Genomic DNA, 20,818 nt, shown 5'->3' with positions numbered 1-20,818 from the left:
ACTTCTTGAATTCCTGGACTGAAATCATTATCTCAATATAATTTAAATTTATCTTTTATTTCACAAATACCTTCTTTTTTTTTTGGAGGCAGGGAATAACACTTGTTTGTGAGCTCTTTTTCTGAGATTGAAGTATACACTTGGTATGTCTCTCTCTCTCTCTTTTCTGTAGATTGGAAGTTCCACAAACACCCTGAGTGCCCTGCAAATTGCTTTTGCTGATGAAGAAACACAAGTAATCTACCTTTTGACAGATGGGAGACCTGATCAGGTACTTATCAAAGTTGGGAACAAAGACAGACTCACTAATCCCCTGAAAGTGAAAGCTGAGAGTGGGAATTGGGGGACCTTTTTCATTGCCACCAAAAAGCTGTTGACAGATGCTTGCTTGACTTAGGGACCCAGAAGTGAGGTAAAACAAACACATCCACATTGAGAAATTCCTTTGTCTACTGCAGCACTGAGGAAAATTTATGTGACAGTGAGTGTTGTCTGGTTAATTTGATGCACTCCCATAGGCCTGGAGACCAACCCCATGAAAGGAAATGTCTGCTTTCCATGGAAGACTGGTTTATATTTTATTATAAACTAAGAGCAAGGATATCTTTTTGATTTTTTTTCCTTTGGGGACACTGAATCTAAACATGTCACTGCACAATGTCCTTGGTTTTACCCCTAATTTTAACTTAGTAATCATTTAAACAAAGCATGCCTTTCTGGTGAAATGTTCTTTGTTTTGTTTAGCCTGACTGGAAAATATTTGAAAAGTTTTAGTGGAGTCTGTTCATCTTCTTTTGAGCTTTGTGAATGAAAGACTAATGCTCTGGGCATTAAATAAATATACGGATGTGCAGGCCAGTACAATGTAAATTAACCGCTGAAGTGAATTAGTATCAACTTGTTTCCTTCATTGTGAAGTGTCTGCATGTGAAGACTGCTAGGCAAATATTGTAAAATATCCTGTGTCAAACAGTCCAGGGCTTAAATACTAAAGCAACCAGATTTTACTGCAGCGTTAGATTTGTGGCCAAGAAGTTGTATATATAGTAAAATTTTATTTGGTATAATTTTCCTACCAATTTCACTGTACTTTCTACTCAAAGGCAGTTTGTTGTGCTTTGTTTATGCTCCTTGTCTGGTGCCAAGGTGTGAGGCTACAAAGATGAATAATGTCCTGCTCTAGGGAAGCTTACATGTTGGAGGGTACGCGAGCATGTACAGTGAATTCTGACACTATACAGGGAGTAGGGTTGTCTAGGCTACAGACTGGGTGGGAGCACAGTGATGAATTCTGCTGTACAAGATGGAAAGAAGACCAAGCAAGCATCCACTGAGAAGGGCACGCTTCAGCTGTGTCTGAAAGGAGGATAAAGAGTTTTTTAAACAGAGGAGATTGCTGGTATCCTGGGCAGAAGGAACAGAGGTGTAAAGGTATGTGGGCTGCTCAGGGTGACAACCGGAGAGCAAGAGCAGTGATAGAAGAGTGTCGGGCCGAGTCTCTGAGGTTAAGTTGGGGGAGACCATGATGGTCCTTGAGTGTCACATGGAAAGGATGGTCTTTACCTCACTGGGTACTCTCAGGGGAACAGAAGGTCCCATCCACCTAATATGTTATAAATATGCCTCAGTAGAGCCAGGGAAAGACTAGATCTTGATGAGAGCTGGTGAGGTCCCACCTCAGGGAGGAGCAGCAGAAATTTGGAAGGAGGAACCCATCAGAGATGAGATCATAGGAGTAGCATCAAAGGACTTGGTGGCCAGTTTGTGGGTAGAAGGTGGGGGGCTGGGTGAGGACCAAGAGAGGAAGGGGTCAAGAAGACCGATTTCAGTTGTCTAGTAATTGTTATTAACTGACTGACAACTAAAGAAGTTGAAGACTTAGGGGTTGCCAGTGGAGGAAGCTGAGCTTGAGCCACCTGGATTTCATGGCTGTCCAAAACCTGTGTAAGTATGGGACTGGTGTTTGGAGAAGGTGTAGGCTGATTCTGTAAGGAGATTCTGACTTGCAAGTCATCTGGACAAGGAGTCTTTTTCTTTTTAATAAATTCTAACTGATTTTATGGCAATTTAGGAAATATAGGTAGGCATATAATCATAAGGAAAAATAAGAGGTAAGTATAAGTAGTTCATAATTCAATTTTCTGCCCTTTCTCTAATATGTGCCAGTTTTCCAAGTCATGAGACATTCTTCTGAAACATCATTCTCAGTGACTGCATCATATTAAATTATATAGATTTAATAAAACTACCTTAAAAACTGATTTAATTTTTGCATAGTAGTACATTAACATGGAACATATTACAAAGGTACAAAAGGATATGTAGAGAAAATTCTCCCTCCCACCTTCTGTTCGTCACCTAAGAGGCAATGTAGGTTACTAGTTTCTTTATTTTCTTTGAAAGATAGTTTGTTATGTAAACAGATAAATGTTTATATATATATATATATTTCCTTTTTAAAATATATAAATGGTAGCATATTACACGGGCTTCCCAGGTGGAGTTAGTGATAAAGAACCTGCCTGCCAATGCAGCAGGTGCTGGAGACACAGGTTTGATCCCTGGGTCAGGAAGATCCCCGGAGGAGGGCATGGTAACCCACTCCAGTATTCTTGCCTGGAGAATCCCATGGACAGAGGAGGCCAGTGAGCTACAGTCCATAGGGTTTCAAAGAGTTGGAAACCACTGAAATGGTTTAGCACACACGCACGCAGCATATTACACACACAATTCTGAACCTTTATTAATAAAACAAAGGACTTCACTGGAAGCCCAGTGGTTAAGACCCTGCCTTCCAATGCAGGGAGACTGGGTTTGATCCCTGGTTGGGGAGCTAAGATACGACATGCCTTAGGGTTTGGCCAAAATTTTTTTGTAAATAAATAAAACAGTATACCTCAGAGATCGCTTAATATCATTTCATAAAAAGCTTCCTCATTTTTTAATAGCTGTTTACTATTCCATCACACAGCTACTTAGTCATATCCCCTGGAGATGAACATTTAGGTTATTTCAATCTTTCTATTCAAGGTTGCAAAAGTAATGGGGCGCATATATCATTTTGCACCTGTATGAGTGTATCTGTAGCATAAATTCTGAGATGTGTTCTCAGTAAAAAGATATATATTTTGATAGATCCCAGCAAACAGCCCTTGAAAAGGATTTACCAAGTAACACTATACCAACAATGTGTTAAGAAGGATGCTTAGATTCGAGTTCATCACAGACTTATGAGGATCTCGGATCTCCCAAAAGTATATTTAAATTGGAATCTCCAAAAAATATATTTAAATTATATTTAAATACATTCCTCTGGGGAGAAGGTCAGTAGCTTTCCCTGGATTCTCAGAGGGTCCGTGGTCCAGTTAATGATAAGAAACTAGGGATATGGATGAGCTGGAATTAGGAATATGCTAATTGCTAAAAAAGTGATTTATAAACTCTCATTCAGGCATTTCATATTCCTCTCTGCCTTTTCCCCACATGCAGTCTATTTAGTTTGTATTGCCCCTCAGGTTTTCTCAAAAAAAGGATATTTGATATTCATGTTCCATGTAGAGGACATTAAAATGTAGCACTCAATCTCCATTTGTTTTTTAATTTTCACTGACTGTGTAGGACCTGAATAGGTAAGACCAATGTTATTATTCCCAGTACTCAGCAGAATTTTCTACTTGGAAGAACACACAGAGATGCTATTCAGAATTCAATTCCATGGACATCACCGTACTGCTTGTTTATTAAATGTCCAGGGCAGGATTATATGAAAGCCAAGTCTTTAATCAAGTTCAAAGGGTTCTAGTAATACTAGTTTTCATGAACCTGGGATCACTAGGTGTCCTTTGCTGGGTATCTGTAGATGTGAGTGGACACTGCGGGGCCTCTGCTAGAGAAGCCAAGCACATTTGGCTGTGATTGTTTGGGGATTTCTTTGAAGTTAGGGCCTCACTCTCGCAAAAATCGAGAAAATAGACGTGAGGAAGTTAACTACACCATTTTAAACAAAAACAGATGTATAATAAGGACCCACATGGGGTATATGAGAGGTGGCGGCAGGGGAAGGCACGGGGGACTGCCCCTGTACAAACAAACCTCCTTCAGACTACGAGAGAACCATTCCTGCCTTTCTTGTCACGCCAAGGTGACCTTTGTGGTGAAAGGGACATCTGGCCACACACCTGTTTAGACTCAGGGACAAGGCACCGGGGCGAATGTCTCAGGTGTGCAGCTTGGCCTCATCTTAGGGACCTCATCTTAGGGACCAACAAGGCCTCTGAAGGGAACTGATTAAGGACTTATATGGGCGTTACACAGGGAGTGACCTCCACATTCAAAGCCTTCCATCTCAGCTACTGCAGTAGCTCCGCTTAGCATCTGAGAAGAGTCAAGGTGAGTCAGGCTGCAGGGGGAAAAGGCTTACTTCAACTACTGAGTCTTCTTGTCAAAGCTGTGAGGACACCCACCAGCAGAGGAAAATCCCTGGGGGCTGCGGGTGAGGGGCAGGAGGACAGGAATGCTATCTTCCCTGGCAGAGATCAAGCTCCTTCTGCAGTCAAGATGCAGCCCCGCCCTCTGCCCAGCTCTCTACCACTTCGCTGGGCTCTGGAACCTCGTGCCAGTTTAGCAAACATTACCTGGGACTGCGTGTGGGTCGGGGGCTCACAGCGATACATGTAGCAGACTTTCTCATGCTCGTGCTCTCTTGGGGTGTCAGGACTGATGGGAATAAGTAGCTTTAAATCCAGAGACCTGGGTTAGGGCTCATCACTGGCACTGCCCATCTGAATGACTTTGGGCAAGTGTCCCCAGAGTGAGTTTCCTCATCTGTGACTTAGAGCTAATGCTCCCTCCTTACAGGCTTGCTATGATGTTCTTGTGAATGCATTCCATGGATATTTCCTGAGCATTTTTTATGAGCCAGGTACTGTTATCAATCTGAGATATGGTAGAGAGCAAGACAGACCAGGTACCTGCCTTCAGCAAAGCTTCTGTGTTATGGGGAGATAGATAGTGAGCAACGCAAAGCTTTTTGGGCTTCCCAGGTAGCACTAGTGGTAAAGAACCCACCTGCCAGTGCAGGAGACATAAAAGATGCAGACTCAATCCCTGGGTTGGGAAAATCCCCTGGAGGAGGGCATGGCAACCCACTCCACAGAGGAGCGTGGCGGTTTACAGTCCATGGGGTTGCAGAGTTGGACATGACTGAAGCGACTTAGCATGCAGACAGTGAGCAAATAAATCTATGAAGTGATGTCAGGTAATGTATGAAAATGAAGATGCTACCCACAATGTCAGCACTAAATCAACATTAATGTCCCTCCCCAAATATCTCAGCTGGAAGTCAATATAGAGATTGTTGTTGTTTAATTGCTAAGTCATGTCCAACTCTTTTTTGCAAGCCCAGAGCCTGCCAGACTCTGTCCATGGGATTCTCCAAGCAAGAATACTGGAATTGGTTGTCATTTCCTTTCCCAGGGCATCTTCCTCACCCAGGGATTGAACCCTCATCTCCTGCTTGGCAGGCAGATTCTTTAGCATTGAGCCACCTGGGAAGCCCCTATATAGGAGCAATCTCTAGCTAAAACCTATCTTATCAAATTAGCAGAATTTAGGCCTGATATCTCCAGTCTGGCATATAGGCGTAGGGCCGGTGGCGATGAGTGTTGGTAAGAAATGAGGATAATGATCGTACCTTCCTCAGTGGGCTGTGGAGGGGATGCAGGGAGAGAGCGCAGCAGAGCTCTTAGTGACTGGGCTGTCGTGAGTGCTCACAATGGAAGCTAGGTCGAAGGAGATGCAGGCAGCAGAGAGAGATTTGCTCTGTCCTTGAAGTTGACAGGACAGATGGGGTCAGCCCTCAGCTAGGTTAGGTTGCTGTTTGGTTCAGAACCAGCTGATGGGCAGAGAAGAGAGGAGAAGAGAGGAGGAGAAGTGGGATGGGCTTATGGGCAGTGTGTGTTAGGCACTCAGTCGGGCTTATGGGCAAGGGCAGGTTCGAGACTGGAACCAAATACAGAGGCCGAAGTCATGTGTATGTAGTGGCTGGAATGAGACTGGACACCAGGGGACCACTCAACTGGCGCCTCCCTGAGCAGCATGTGAGCTGCTCAAGGCCAGCAGGTGGTGAGTCCAGAGGCCTCCTCCCTCGTCACCTCACCTCCCCGGGGTTCATAGGAAACATTTTGGAAAGGTTAATAGTCAAAGAATAGGAATTGGGGGTGGAGAGTGGAAACTGGCTAAAGGAGCCAGCAGGTTGAATCAATCAAAGAGGGACTGAGAAATACAGAAGCAATGAGGGCAGGACAACCAGAGGCAGCTTCTGAGGGTGCTGTTCTGGGTGTGGTGGTGCTGGTGGAGTGGCAGCAGGGCACATCATCAGTTCACCTTCCCCGTGTGTCTGGTAATGTTTACAGAGTCGATCCTTGCCAAGTGACAGTCTATTGCAAGCAGGGGAAAACAAATAATCTGACATTGCTTCTAGTACTAAAATCTGTCTTTGAATCTAGTCTTACCACTTAAGAGATTGATGATCCTAGGAAGCTTAGTCCTTCTGAGCCTCAATTTCTCCATCTTTAAGTGGAATCCATACCTACTGTGCCAATTAGGATTTCATATTACTGAGAGAAAAAAGCAGGAGAGCAGACAAATGATAACTGAAATGGAGAGATTTATATTCCTATGAAGAAGAAGCCTGGTGGTAAGTAGTCTAGGTTATACAGCTACTCAAGGATATCTCCAAGAAAACAGGCTTCTTTTAATCTTCATGCTTCACCTGATCTTTGTGTTTGTTTGACATCCACCCTCATGGTTACAAGACAGCTGCTTTGTGCCTAAGCAGAGTGTCCATTTTCCAGGAGGCAGGGGTGGAAAAGAGAAGGATATTAGCTTTTTTTGTTACGTCTTTGCCTTTTCATTAGCAAAAAAAATCTTTCCCTTGAAACTTCAATGGACATACCTGGGTCATGTGGTCACTCCTAGCTGCAAAAAAAAAAAAAAAAAAAAGTGTCAGAAGATGAGTTTTCATGTGCGTTTTGTTACGTTTGTATGTTTGCTTTTAACTGAGTCTGTTGCTGTCTTGAAAAGAAAACCAGGTCTCTGACAGTAAAAAGGAGAATGGGCCACTAGAAATCTTTCCAAAACTCTGTCACAAGAGGGTTAACTGGGGTATTATGTCCCCAACAGAGTGCTCAGAACATGAAAAGACCCTAAATAAATGTCTCTTTTTTCACTCTGAGATACCAGTTTTTATCACTCTGAGGTATCTAAAGCTGGACATTGCTTTTTAGGAGTAGAAGCTTTGGAAGCCACCCCAAGATCCTGTGGCCTCATTCTGTAGAATCCCAGTATCCAGGATGTCTTACCCATGATCCAGTGCTTTAAGTGTCCAGAAGTATGTGCGTGCGTGTGTGCTAAGTCACTTCAGTCGTGTCCGACTCTTTGTGACCTCATGGACTGTAGCCTGCCAGGCTCCTCTGTCCATGGGATTCTCCAGGCAAGAATACTGGAGTGAGTGGGTTGCCATGCCCTCCTCCAGGGATCTTCCTGACCCAGGGATTGAACTCGAGTTTCTTATGTCTCCTGCATTGGCAAGCAAGTTCTTTACCATTAACACTATCTGGAAAGCCCTGCTCAAAATTATGTGTATATATGTGTTATTTGCTCAGTTGTGTCCAACTCTTTACAACCCCATGGACTGTAGCCTGCCAGGCTCCTCTGTCCATGGAATTCTCCCCACAAGAATACTGGAGTGGGTAGCCATTCTCTTCTCCAGGGTATCTTCCCAACCCAGGGATCGAATCTGGGTCTCCCACATTGCAGGCAGATTGTTTACCATCTGAGCCACCAGGTCCAACCCTTTAAAAGCATGGATTCTAGGCTTAGGTGCACTAAAATCGAGAAATTGGATTAGTCCGGTCTTTCTCCCAGACTTTTCCCACAGAAACTGTGAGCCTTCAGAGGGCATGCTCTGAGTCACTGGTCTTCGTGCTCTCACCACCTGACAGTTTGCTTTGTCAGTCGAATTGGATTGACACCTTTCCAAGAAGTCACTCTCCACTGTATAAGGAATTACTAATTGAGAATTTCACTATCTAGAACAAATACTAGGGACTTTCATGTATTTTTTTTTTTTTGTCTTTTCCTCTCTATCTCCCTTCTTTTCCCTGAAAATGTATCATTTCAGTCACCTGAAATGGTTATGGACCAGGTCAAAGTTTTTCAGAAAATTCCTATTTACACCATCTCCTTCTGTTACAATGATGAGATTGCAAATGGATTTTTGAAAGACCTTGCTTCTTTGACTGGAGGAGAGTTTCATTCTTATAATTTTGGCTGCAAGGATCCCTATACTCCAGAGGCTGTTCAGGTAAGAGCTTCATGAGCTGAGCAGAGAGTGTTCACTTACTTGGGCACTAATGGTTGGAGATCTGTGGACAATGATTGGAAGAACAGCAACCATAAGGACAACTAAGTTGAGAAAATGAATCACCTTACAGCTAGTGTCCTGCAAACTGTGGTGCCCTAAGGACCACCTGAGCTAGGGCACCTGTGAAAATTCAGATTCTCGAGTTCCACTACTGAGCTACCAAATCAGGCTCCAGGCACAGAGGCCCAGGAATCCTAATAGATTCCATTTTTCTTCTAAGCTTTTCATTATGGAATGTTGCAAACAAATGCAAAAGTAGAGGAGTATATAGGCCATGTACCTATCAGTCAAAGTTAACAATTACCAACATTTTGCCAAACTTTAGGAACAAACACCCTGGGGGTCCATACATAAGGTTTGTTAACCACTGCCTGTTTGCACACATTTGTGGGAAGGTTTCAAAAAATTAATTTGCTAGGTAGTTGTCTTCTGACTCATCAAGCTGTATAACCATGTGACCATCTGATGAAACAATTCATTTTAATGAGCTAATACAAGAAAGTAAATAAAATTCTATGCCCCAATTCTCCAGTTTTGGCCTGAAGATGTGCATTTCAAGTGTGCCTCTCTAGAGAACGTGTTTCTTATCGTCTGTTGTAAGGAGTGACTTTAAAGCCAGAACACTGATCAATGCTCACATGTGAGAAACTATTAATACTAGAGTCTGGAAATGACTCATTCAAAAGAATCGGACAGACCAGTACTCTGAGCTCATCAGATGGCAATGCCCACTCCCATCAGCTAGACTAGAAAAACCTCATAATCCAGTGGGTACTGGGTAAAGTTTAAAGGAAGATCTTGCCTCAGTAGTGGGAGCAGCCAAATGCTGCTCTACTTCTGTCTAGAAAATCGTAAATGCAAAACGTGAAAGGGTCAATCCATTTCCAGGGAATTTAGCTGCGTCCACTCTCCCCACTCACATTCAACATACTACTGGAAGCTCTACCAAGATAAGGCAAGAAAATAAAGGCATACAGATTAGAAAGGAAGAAATAGACCTGTCCCTGTTTGCAAGTAACAAATAAAACTCCAAGGGAGCTACAAAAAAACTCCTGGAACTATTAACTGAGTTCAGTAAGGTCACTGGTTATAAAATCAGCACACAAAATTCAATTACATTTTGATAACGTAAAAATAAACATACAGAATTCAAAATTAAATATTGAAATTTAGTATTTCCTCCAAAATGAAAGACTTAGGTATATATATTACATAGTATATATACAGAAAAATCTTCTGAAATAGAATAAAATTAAACTATATTTTCATTCAACATCCAATGGAATGTACAAAAATGCTACTGCAACTAATAATTGAAGTTAGCAAGATTGTAATTTCCTACAAGATCAACATATGACATACAAAAATGTTGTCATATTAGCAAATAACAATAAACATTGAAATAAAAATTATCTTTTACAATCTCATCAAAAATATGAAACATGTAGTGACAAATTCGTCAAAGTGTGTGAAAGGCCTGTCACTGAAAACTATAAAACATTGAGAGTTGTATGTTGTTTATGGGTTAGAAGACATCACAGTGTTAGAATATGCATTCTCCAAAAGAAAATCTGAACTGTGTCTGTTCTGTATGTGTGTAGTCGTTCCTTTACCCTTCAGTCTGTAGTTGACACGCGCAGACAGAGTAGTGGCTCTCGAGTTGCTGTTCTGCCGTCTTCCTGTCTCCTGCAGTCCCTCCATGTGTATTCCACGTGTAATGACCTTCTTCAGTGCTGTAATAGGGCATTTAACAGAGGTTGCTATGTGCAGTACTGTGTTTAGTGTTTTCATTTTAATTTTTCTAGGACATTAATTTATATGAAAATAAAAAGAATACTAAAAGAGAAAAAAATAGACTTAACACATTCCTAATCAAAATTTCAGCAGTAAAAGTTGACAAACTAATTCCCTGGAAATTCAGAAGATTTCAAATAGCCAAAATGCTTTGAAAAAGAAAATCAAAGTTGAAAGACTAATACTACTTGATCTCAAGATATATAAAGTTATAGTCATCAAGACAGGGTGGTATTAGCGTAAAGACAGATTTATAGATCAACAGAACAGCAAAACCAGAAATAGACTAACACATATGTGTATAACTGATTTTCAACAGAGATGCAAAGGCAGTTCAGTGGAGAAAGTATGTGTTTTTTTTTCCTCCAACAAATGTTGGAACAATTGGATAAAATAAACACATCTTGCTCCATACATCACACTGTAATAAAAAATTAACTCAAAATGATACATGGACCTAAATGTAAAACCTAGGTTTTTCCCCCTCCTAGAAGAGAACATATGAAAAGCCCTTTGAGACATTATGTTAGACCAAAAAAAACTTTATTAGGATATCAAAAACATAGTCCATATAAAGCAACTCAATAAATTTGATTTAATCAAAATTAAAAATTTCTCTTTAAAAACAATGTTAAGATAACTAAAAGACAAGTTGTAGACTGGGAGAAAATGTTTTCAGATTGTATTCATTGTCTTGTATCCAGAATATATTAAGATTTCTCAAAACTCAAGGAAGCAAAAAATGGGCAAAACATTTGGACAGACACCCTACCAAAGAAGATATATGCATTTCAAACAAGATCATGAAAGGATGCTTAATTAATTAATCATTAGGGAAACACAAATTAATTCATTAATTATTAGGGAAACACAAATTAACCATAATGAAATACCATTACACAGCTATTAAAATGGCTAAAATTAAGACAACTGACCTTATCAAGTTTTTACAAGGATGTGGAGGAACTAGAACTCTCATAAATTACTAATGGGAATGTAAACTAGTGCAATCATTTTGGAAAACAGTTTGGTCATTTCTTGAAAAGTTCAGCATCACCACCTGTGTGATCTTATTCATTGACCCAAGAGAAATGAAAGCAGATGTTCATATGAAGACTTGTGCACAAATGCTCATAGCGTTAGTATTTATCATAGCTCAAACCTGGAAACTCAAATGTCCATCTGCTGCTGCTGCTGCTGCTGCTGCTGCTGCTAAGTCACCTCAGTCGTGTCCGACTCTGTGTGACCCCATAAACGGCAGCCCACCAGGCTCCCCCATCCCTGGGATTCTCCAGGCAAGAACACTGGAGTGGGTTGCCATTTCCTTCTCCAATGCATGAAAGTTAGAAGTGAAAGTGACATCGCTCAGTCGTGTCTGACTCTTAGCGGCCCCATGGACTGCAGCCTTCCAGGCTCCTCCGTTCATGCGATTTTCCAGGCAAGAGTACTGGAGTGGGGTGCCATTGCCTTCTCCGAATGTCCATCTACAGGTGACTACATTTTGGATTTGGTATATAATAGAATACTACTCAGCCATAGAAATGAATGTACTATTGATTCATGCTGTATCATGGGTGAATCTCAAAATAATTAATGAAAGTAAACTAGACACAAAAAGATGATATGCTGTATGATTCCATTTAAATAAAATTCCATAAAGCAACTATACTCTAATAAAAATTAATTAAAAATAAGTATGGGTTTCCATTTGGGTGATTAAAAAAGTTCTTGAACTAGATAATAGTGATGGTTGTGCAATATCGTAAATGTACTTAATGCTACTGAGGTGTACACACTTTAAAAATGGTTAAAATAGGAAACTTTATGGGTATTTTGCTGAAAACAAATATAGACCTGCTGAAAAAATAAACAGACAAGTAAAATTCCAGAAAATTGAAACTGATAGTGACAGAAAGTAGATGAATAGTCGCTTGTTTTTTGAAGAGGGGCTAAGAGGGAGGGCAGATCTACAGTGGGATACAAACAAACTTTATAGAGGGTAATGGATATAATTATTGTCTTGATTGCAGAGATGATTTCACAAGTGTGAATGTCAAAACGATTCACATGGTGCACTTTACATACATTCAGTTTGTTGTTGTTCAGTTGCTAAGTCATGCAGCCCCATGGACTGCAGCACACCAGGCTCCCCTGTCCTTCACTATCTCCTGGAGTTTGCTCAAACTCACGTCCATTGAGTTGGTGATGCCATCCAACCATCTCATCCTCTGTTGCCCCTTCTCCTCTTGCCTTCAATCTTTCCCAGTATCAGGGTCTTTTCCAAAAAGTCACTTCTTCTCATCAGGTGGCTAAAGTATTGGAGCTTCAGCAATCAGTCCTTCCAATGAATGCTGCTGCTGCAGCTAAGTCACCTCAGTCGTGTCCGACTCTGTGCGACCCCATAGACAGCAGCCCACCAGGCTCGCCTGTCCCTGGGATTCTCCAGGCAAGAACACTGGAGTGGGTTGCCATTTCCTTCTCCAATGCATGAAAGTGAAAAGTGAAAGTGAAGTCGCTCAGTCGTGTCTGACTCTTGGCGACCCCATGGACTGCAGCCTACCAGGCTCTTCCGTCCATGGGATTTTCCAGGCAAGAGTACTGGAGTGGGGTGCCATTGCCTTCTCCGCTTCCAATGAATATTCAGGGTTGATTTCCTTTAAGATTGATTGGTTTGATCTCCTTGTAGTCCAAGGGACTCTTAAGAGTCTTCTCCAGCACCACAGTTCAAAAGCATCAATTCTTCAGCTATCTGTACATGACTACTGGAAAAACCATAGCTTTGACTATACGGACTTTTGTCGGCAAAGTGATGTCTCTGCTTTTTAATACACTGTCTAGGTTTGTCATAGCTTTCCTTCCAAGGAGCAAGTGTCTTTTAATTTTATGACTGTAGTCACTGTCCACAATGATTTTGGAACCCCCCAAAATAAAATCTGTCACTGCTTCCACTTTTTTCTCTTCTGTTTGCCATGAATGATGGCAGCGGATGCCATGATGTTAGTTTTTTGAATGTTGAGTTTTAAACCAGCCTTTTCAGTCTTCTGTTTCACTCTCATCAAAAGGCTCTTTAGTTCCTCTTCATTTTCTGCCACACCTCAATTAGGCTGTCTAAAAAATAAATAAGAACTACATGAAATTCTTTAGATTCTTCTTTTCCTGATACAGTTTGGTTTTTTGTTAGAAATGTTTGGAATCTGAACTTTCGTATAATCTTGCAATGTGTTTACTTATTTTGGCAGAATGAAGATCTGACTCTTTTAATTAAGGAAATGGAGCAAGGACGCAATGACCTAGAGAAGGTGCAAGACCTTTACTCAGAGTCATTGGTCATGGACTGGTGGTACAATGCAGAAAAGGATGGAGACAAGTGAGCATGGCAAAGCGCCCACTTCCCCATCACAGAGGTCTTCTTGGGTGCTCTGCTGGATCTCTTTACCACTTTCTACAGTGGTTTGTGAGAGTTCTTTTAAAAAAATCACATAGTATGATTATGTTAAGATTTTTGTTTAAGCAAAGGGAACTCATAATCTAGCAAATTAATGATTGGCTTACAGAAGCCACAAACTCATCCTTTTTTTAATTTTGATGTTTTTTGGTCATACTGAGTGGCATTGCATATGGGATCTGAGTTCCCCAACTGGGGATCAAACCTGTGCAGTGGAAGTGCAGAGTCTTAACCACCGGACTGCCAGGGAAGCCTCACATACTCATCCTTATATGCAGGTTCCCAAATCCTGTGTGGTCCTTAGGGATGTCTCATCTGCACCCAGTGTGGACATCCCCCACCCCCACCACAACCCACAAAGGTGACAGAGCAGAGTAGGGGTGCACTGTTGTGAAGATTTGACTCAGGGTCACAACCGAAGCGACTTAGCATGCATGCATGCGTTGGAGAAGGAAATGGCAGCCCACTCCAGTGTTCTTGCCTGGAGAATCCCAGGGATGAAGGAGCCTGGTGGGTTGCCATCTATGGTGTCACACAGAGTTGGACACAACTGAAGTGACTTAGCAGCAGCAGCAGGAGGCTCAAGGGCTGGACTTCACTCTGTGTGACCTTGGTGAATCCCTAACTTCTTTCCACACCTGTTGATTGCTGTGGGTCTCAGTTTCTTCCTCTTTAAGATGATGTGGTGGTAGTATTTGAGATAGATGATTTTTCAGGTCTTTCCCATGCTATATGCTATTAATAATATGTCTAAAACCAAAACCACCCCAGCATTCAGTAAATGTGTCAAATCTTACATGATTTCACATTGTACAGATATTCAGGCATCATAGCATTCATGTATCACAGCATATAAATACCCTATCAGGAATGGAAAACAAATTTATGGTTACCAAGGAGATTGCAGGGAATGGGGGAAGTTTGGGATTAACAGTGGAAGGAGTTTTGAATTAACAGATCTACACCATTATATATAAAACAAAATAACTTTATTCTGGGTTTCCCTATTGTAGACAACAAGGACCTACTGTATAGCATACTCAATATTTTTTAATAACCTATAATGGAAAAGAATCTGAAAAATGTATATATATGTGTGTGTGTATATATGTATAATGTATGTATAACATATATATACATAATATATGTAATATATGTACAAATGTATAAAATGTATATATATATAAAATATAAAATGTATATATATATAAAACTGAATCACTTTGTGCTCTTGAAACTAACGCAACACTGTAAATTAACTATACTTCAATTTAAAAATGACAAACAAGAAATGCCCCATCAGGAGTATATCTTTTTACTTAGAAGTGAAAGAAAAAGTGAAAGTTGCTCAGTCATGTCAGACTCTTCGTGACCCTATGGACAAAAAGAGTCTACCAGACTCCTCTGTTCTTGGGATTCTCTGGGCAAGAATACTAGTCACTCTAGTGACTTGCCATTTCCTTCTCCAATTTTCTGAATGAATATCCACAAAATAGAATCTCTTTTAAGGGCTGGATGATTAACCTAAAGTGAAAGTTGCTCAGTCATGTCCCAACTCTTTGTGACTCCACGGACTATACAGTCCATGGAATTCTCCAGGCCAGAATACTGGAGTGGATAGCCTTTCCCTTCGCCAGGGGATCTTCCCAACCCAGGGATCGAACCGAGGTCTCCCACATTGCAAGCAGATTTGTGATAGCAAAATGGAAAGAAGTTGAAAATATGTATTAGTCAGGATTTCTTCATCGAAATTCACTGTCTTCCTATTAGCAAATTAAGCATTTAATAAATGCCCATTAGGAACAAAGATAAATTAAAAACATTCCTAGACAAAAAATAATTGTAGCTAATAGACCTACCCTTAAAGACCGAACACAGGAAGTTCCTCAAATTTTTTCTTTCATCATCTTTGTCTACTTTTTAATCTAAAACAGGCATCAAAAGGAGATTTGTTCCATGGTTTCAACCCCAGAAAAATGTGCAAAACCTCACACTGATGTCAAATCATCACGAATGCTGAAAATACCAGAGGACCCATCAAGTCAAAAGACTCAGAGAAAGAAAGTGCTCCATGCAGGTATCTGTAAACAAAATGTTTGAATCTCGTGACTGATTTTCCTTCGGTGCAAGAAGGTATTAACAGGAATAAAGGAGGAATAAAGCTAAAGCCTCATAACATTTTAAAAGAAGCCTAAACTTGTGTTTGTTAAACTGAAGTTATTGAAGTAATTGTACATTCCCATGCAGTTGTGAGAAATCATACAGAGAGATCCTGTGTACCTGCTCTTCACCCAGCTACCCCCAATGGTCACATGTTGGAAAAAAAAATTCAGTTTTGCAACCAGGTTATTGACATTGATGCAATCCACAATCTTAGTCAGATTGCCCCAGATTTTATCATGTGTGGTTTCATATTCCCCACTCCCTACAGTCAAGATACAGAACATTTCCATCACAACAAAGATCCCTGGCCTTGCTGTTTTTTAACAACACCCATTTCCCTCCAACACCCTTTCCCAACTAGTGGGAACTACTAAGTTCTCCATTTCTAAAATGTTGTCATTTCAAAAGCATTATGTAAATGGAATCATACAACACATGATCTTTGGGTTTTGGCTTGTTTCACTCAACATATTTTCCCCCAGACTCATCCAAATTTTTTACAGGTATCAACACTTCAGTCCTCTTCATTACAGAGTAGCAGCATGTGATATGAATGCTCCAGAGTTGGTTTAACCATTCATCTGTTGACAGACATCTGAGTTGCTTCTAGTTTGGGGCTATTAAGAATAAAGCAGTTCTAAACATTTTTGTACCTGTTTGGTGTGAACATAATTTTTCACTTCTGTAAGATAAAGCCCAAGAGTGCAACTGCTGATTCATATAGTATTGAATGTTTAGTTTTATAACAAGCTGCCAGACTATTTTCTGGAGTGGCTGTGCCATTTCATATTATCACAGTAATCAATGAGTGATTCAGTTTCTCTACATTCTGGTCAGAACTTGCTATTCAGTTCAGTTTAGTTGCTCAGTCGTGTCCGACTCTTTGCAACCCCATGAATCGCAGCATGCCAGGCCTCCCTGTCCATCACCAACTCCCGGAGTTCACTCAGACTCACGTCCATCAAGTCAGTGATGCCATCCAGCCATCTCATCCTCTGTTGTCCCCTTCTCCTCCTGCCCCCAATCCCTCCTAGCATCAGAGTCTTTTCCAATGAGTCAGCTCTTCTCATGAGGTGGCCAAAGTACTGGAGTTTCAGCTTTAGCATCATTCCTTCCAAAGAAATCCCAGGGCTGATCTTCTTCAGAATGGACTGGTTGGATCTCCTTGCAGTCCAAGGGACTCTCAAGAGTCTTCTCCAACACCACAGTTCAAAAGCATCAATTCTTCGGCACTCAGCTTTCTTCACAGCCCAACTCTCACATCCATCATGACCACTGGAAAAACCATAGCCTTGACTAGACGGACCTTTGTTGGCAAAGTAATGTCTGTGCTTTTCAATATGCTGTCTAGGTTGGTCATAACTTTCCTTCCAAGGAGTAAGCGTCTTTTAATTTCATGGCTGCAATCACCATCTGCAGTGATTTTGGAGCCCCAAAAAATAAAGTCTGACACTATGACACTGTTTCCACTGTTTCCCCATCTATTTGCCATGAAGTGATGGGACCAGATGCCATGATCTTCGTTTTCTGAATGTTGAGCTTTAAGATTGTCATAAATATTTTTTATTTTGAAGGGCTTCCCTGGTGGCTCAGTCACTAAAGAATCTGCCTGCCAATGCAGGAGATGTGGGTTCAATCCTTGGGTTGGGAAGATCCCCTAGAGGAGGAAATGGCAATCCACTCCTGTGTTCTTGTCTGGAAAATTTCATGGACAGAGGAGCCTGGCAGGCTACAGTCCATGGGGTTGCAAAGAGTCAAACACGAATGAACACACACACACAATTTTTAACTGTTCTGATAGGCGTGTAACATCTCATGGTGATTTTTTACTTACATTTCCCTAATGACTAGTAATATGGAACATCTTTTTATGTGCTCATCTGCAATCCTTACATTCTCCTCAATTAAATGTCTGCACACATGGGCTTTGCACATATTCTATAAGGATCGTTTGTTTTTTATTGGTGAATTTTGAGAGTTCACTCTCATGGTCACAAAATGGCTGCTCCACTTCTAGGCTCTCAGAACAGAACTTGTTCGTATGTAGGGGACTTACTGTATTTGGAACAATTACAAATGGTATTGATTTTTTAATATAGCTTGCCATATGTTTATTGTTCGTGTAGCAATATGTGATTCATTTTGTGTGTTGATCCCATAATGGACAACCTCACAGAACTCACTTAGTGGTTTTAGGAGCTTTTTTGATTTTGTGGGTTTTTTAAAATGTTGATGTGTGTGTGAATTCCTTACTATTTTCACATATACAATATGTTATCTGCAGATTGGGACGGTTTTATCTTCTTTTCCAATCTTTCTGGCTTTATCTCTTTTTCTTGCCTTGTTGCAAAAGCTAGAATTTCCAGTAGTATGTTTAATAAGGGTGATGAGAGTGAGCATCCTTGCCTTTATCCTGGTCTTAAAGGGGAAAGATATTCAATCTTTCACCAGTAAATATGATTTTAGCTGTAGGTTTTTCGTGCATACTCTTTGTTAAATTGAGGAAGTTCCCCTCATTCCCAGTTTTCTAAGAGTTTCTATCATGAATTGGTACTGGATTTTGTCAAATGCTATATCTATGTCAAATGATATGTTGTTGCTTAGTCGCTAAGTTGTGTCCAACTCTTTTTAATCCTATGAACTGTGACCCACCAGGCTCCTCTGTCCATGGGATTTCTGAGGCAAGAATACTGGAGTGGATTGCCATTTCCTTCTCCATTGCATCTTCCCCACCCAGGGATCTCCTGCATTGGCAGGCAGGTTCTTTACCACTGAGGCACCAGAGAACAGGGATCAGTGAAAGTCACTCAGTTGTGTCTGACTCTACTATATGGTCCATGGAATTCTCCAGGCCAGAATACTGGAGTGAGTAGCCTTTCCCTTCTCCAGGGGATCTCCCCAACCCAGGAATTGAAGCGGGATCTCCCGCATTGCAGGAGGATTCTTTACCAGCTGAACCACAAGGGAAGCCCCATCAAATGAGAGATCATGTATCATATGATTTTTCTTCTTTAGTCTGTTGATATGGTGGATTACATTGATTGCTTTCAAATGTTGAAGCAGCCTCATATGTTTAGAACGTCTCCCACTTGGCCTCAGTGTTTATTTCAGTGCTTTTGAGTGTAGCTTTTGGTTTCTCTGAGTATAACAGCCTATAAATGTGACTTACAACACTCTTCTAGTATCAACATTTTACCCCTTTTTTGTGAGTGTGGAGATCTTACTTCAGTTTGGGTTTCTTTGCTGTCCCTAGTTTTCAATGTCATTGGCTTGAGTATCAGGTGATGATGTAATTTTTATTTAAATCATCAAATATAAATCTTATGAAGAACAGATAATCTATTGTATTTACCATATTTTTTCTCTTTCGTTCTTTCTTCCTTCCTGATTCTCTAAAATTCCTTTTCTCATTTACTTTCTGTTTGAAGAACTTCCTGTGTTCAGTCTTCAAGGGCAAGTCTGCTGGCCACAATAATTTTTTTCTTTGTCCTGGAATGTTTTTACTTTCTCCTCATTCCTGAAGGACATTTTTGCTTTGTTCAGAATTTGCAGCTGATTGTTCTTTCCTGTCTGTAGCTGAAAACATAGGGCCTCTCCCTCAGGCTGCCTACACTTTAAACGTGAAACTGGTTCAGACTGGTTCAAACTGCTGCTTCCCTCTAGGTACTGGTTCCTTTCTCTCTGGCATGCTTTTTAAATTTTTTCTTTGTCTCTAATTTTCAAATGTTTAACTATAATGCATCTTGGCATGGATTTCCTTGGGTTTATTCTGTTTGGGGTTGCACAACTTCTTGATTTGTATGTTGTATCTTTCAGCAAATTAGGGGCACTTTCATCTATTACTTCTTTAAATAGTCTCTCAGACCCACTTTTTTCCTCTGTGTCTTGGGACTCTGATGATATGAATGTTGGATATTTTGCTATTATCCTACAGACCCCTGAGGCTCTGTTTATCGTTTCTTGTTGTGTTTTCTATTGTTAAAATTGGCTGAATTCTATTATTCTGTTCCCAAAGTTCTCTAATAGTACCCTTTGCTATTTTCACCCTGCTATTGAGTTCACCCAAAATGTTTTTCATTTGTTATTTTTCAGTTCTACAATTTCCACTTAGAAATTTTTATAACATCTATTTCTTTGCTGAGATTTTTCAATTTGTGTCAAGGGAATTTTATAATTAATGGCTGAACCATTTTTCTGACAGCTTCTTTGAGATCCTTGTCAGAATTCCAGCTTCTGATTCATCATGGTATTAACATCCTTTGATTGTTTTTTCTCCTTCAAAGTGTGACTTTCTTGATTCCTGATATGATGGATGATTTTTTTTATAGTTTCCTGAATGTTCTTTTATGTTAGGGACCCTGGCTGCTATTTATATCTTTTAGATAGCAGTTGTCCTGTTTAAAGTTGACACATAAGTCTCACTTTGGCCTGCTCTTGTGGGTTCTAATGGTCATTTCATTTTGACAGCCTTTGTGGTATCATTTTGGTGCTTGGTTACCTGATGTTATTGCGGCTCCCACTGGTCCCTTTATGGTGCTTCCTGAGAGACCAGAGGAGTTTCCCCAGGCTAGGATGCTACATGTCTCTCAGTGAGGAAGGTTGTGATGGCTTCCTCTGCCATACACACACTGTCTCTTTTGTCTCCCCATGTCTCTGGGCAGAGGAGGAGAGCCTTAAACCCATAGAGACCAAAGAAGTATTTGCTGTAGCTTGGTCCCTCTTTCATGTTCTGTCCATTTGCCCTCGTGTCTCTGTCTTAAGCCCACGGGGACAAAGAGGATTCCCATTCTGGCCACTTGTGTGGCAGCATCCCTTTTGCCATTCCTGCCTGGTCGTTCCAGTGAACCTGACTTTTGCTAGAAATGCTACTTGCTACTCATCCTGAATGTTTTAATGGCCTTTTGTCACTTGCACCATTTCACTTAGATTTGGGATTTGTTGCTCTTGTTAGGCAGCCCTGTGCCAAGTTTTTATTCTGATTCAATTTTTAA

At 40.8% G+C, this 20,818-nt stretch overlaps 1 protein-coding gene across 13 annotated transcripts in view; it reads left to right on the top strand.

The window, feature by feature from the left end:
- VWA3B (von Willebrand factor A domain containing 3B) overlaps positions 1-20,818 on the top strand; it is a 169,877-nt gene that overhangs the window by 80,808 nt on the left and 68,251 nt on the right. For 7 of the 13 annotated variants that reach the window (XM_086328085.1, XM_086328083.1, XM_086328081.1 and 4 more), the window contains 4 exons: positions 173-271; positions 8,183-8,365; positions 13,459-13,586; positions 15,599-15,741. In XM_086328085.1, the coding sequence (XP_086184211.1) occupies positions 173-271; positions 8,183-8,365; positions 13,459-13,586; positions 15,599-15,741 (553 nt within the window). Of the gene's footprint in view, positions 1-172; positions 272-8,182; positions 8,366-13,458; positions 13,587-15,598; positions 15,851-20,818 lie in introns of those variants that run through there. The other 6 variants (XM_086328093.1, XM_086328091.1, XM_086328092.1 and 3 more) reach the window with 2 other exon arrangements.

Source organism: Bos grunniens, chromosome 11, assembly GCF_055505025.1.
Source record: "Bos grunniens cultivar Pamir isolate PY7600 chromosome 11, Bosgru_T2T1.0, whole genome shotgun sequence".
NCBI lineage: Eukaryota > Metazoa > Chordata > Mammalia > Artiodactyla > Bovidae > Bos > Bos grunniens.
The sequence above is the reverse complement of the archived record's forward strand: the minus strand, read 5'-3'. Positions and strand labels throughout refer to the sequence as shown.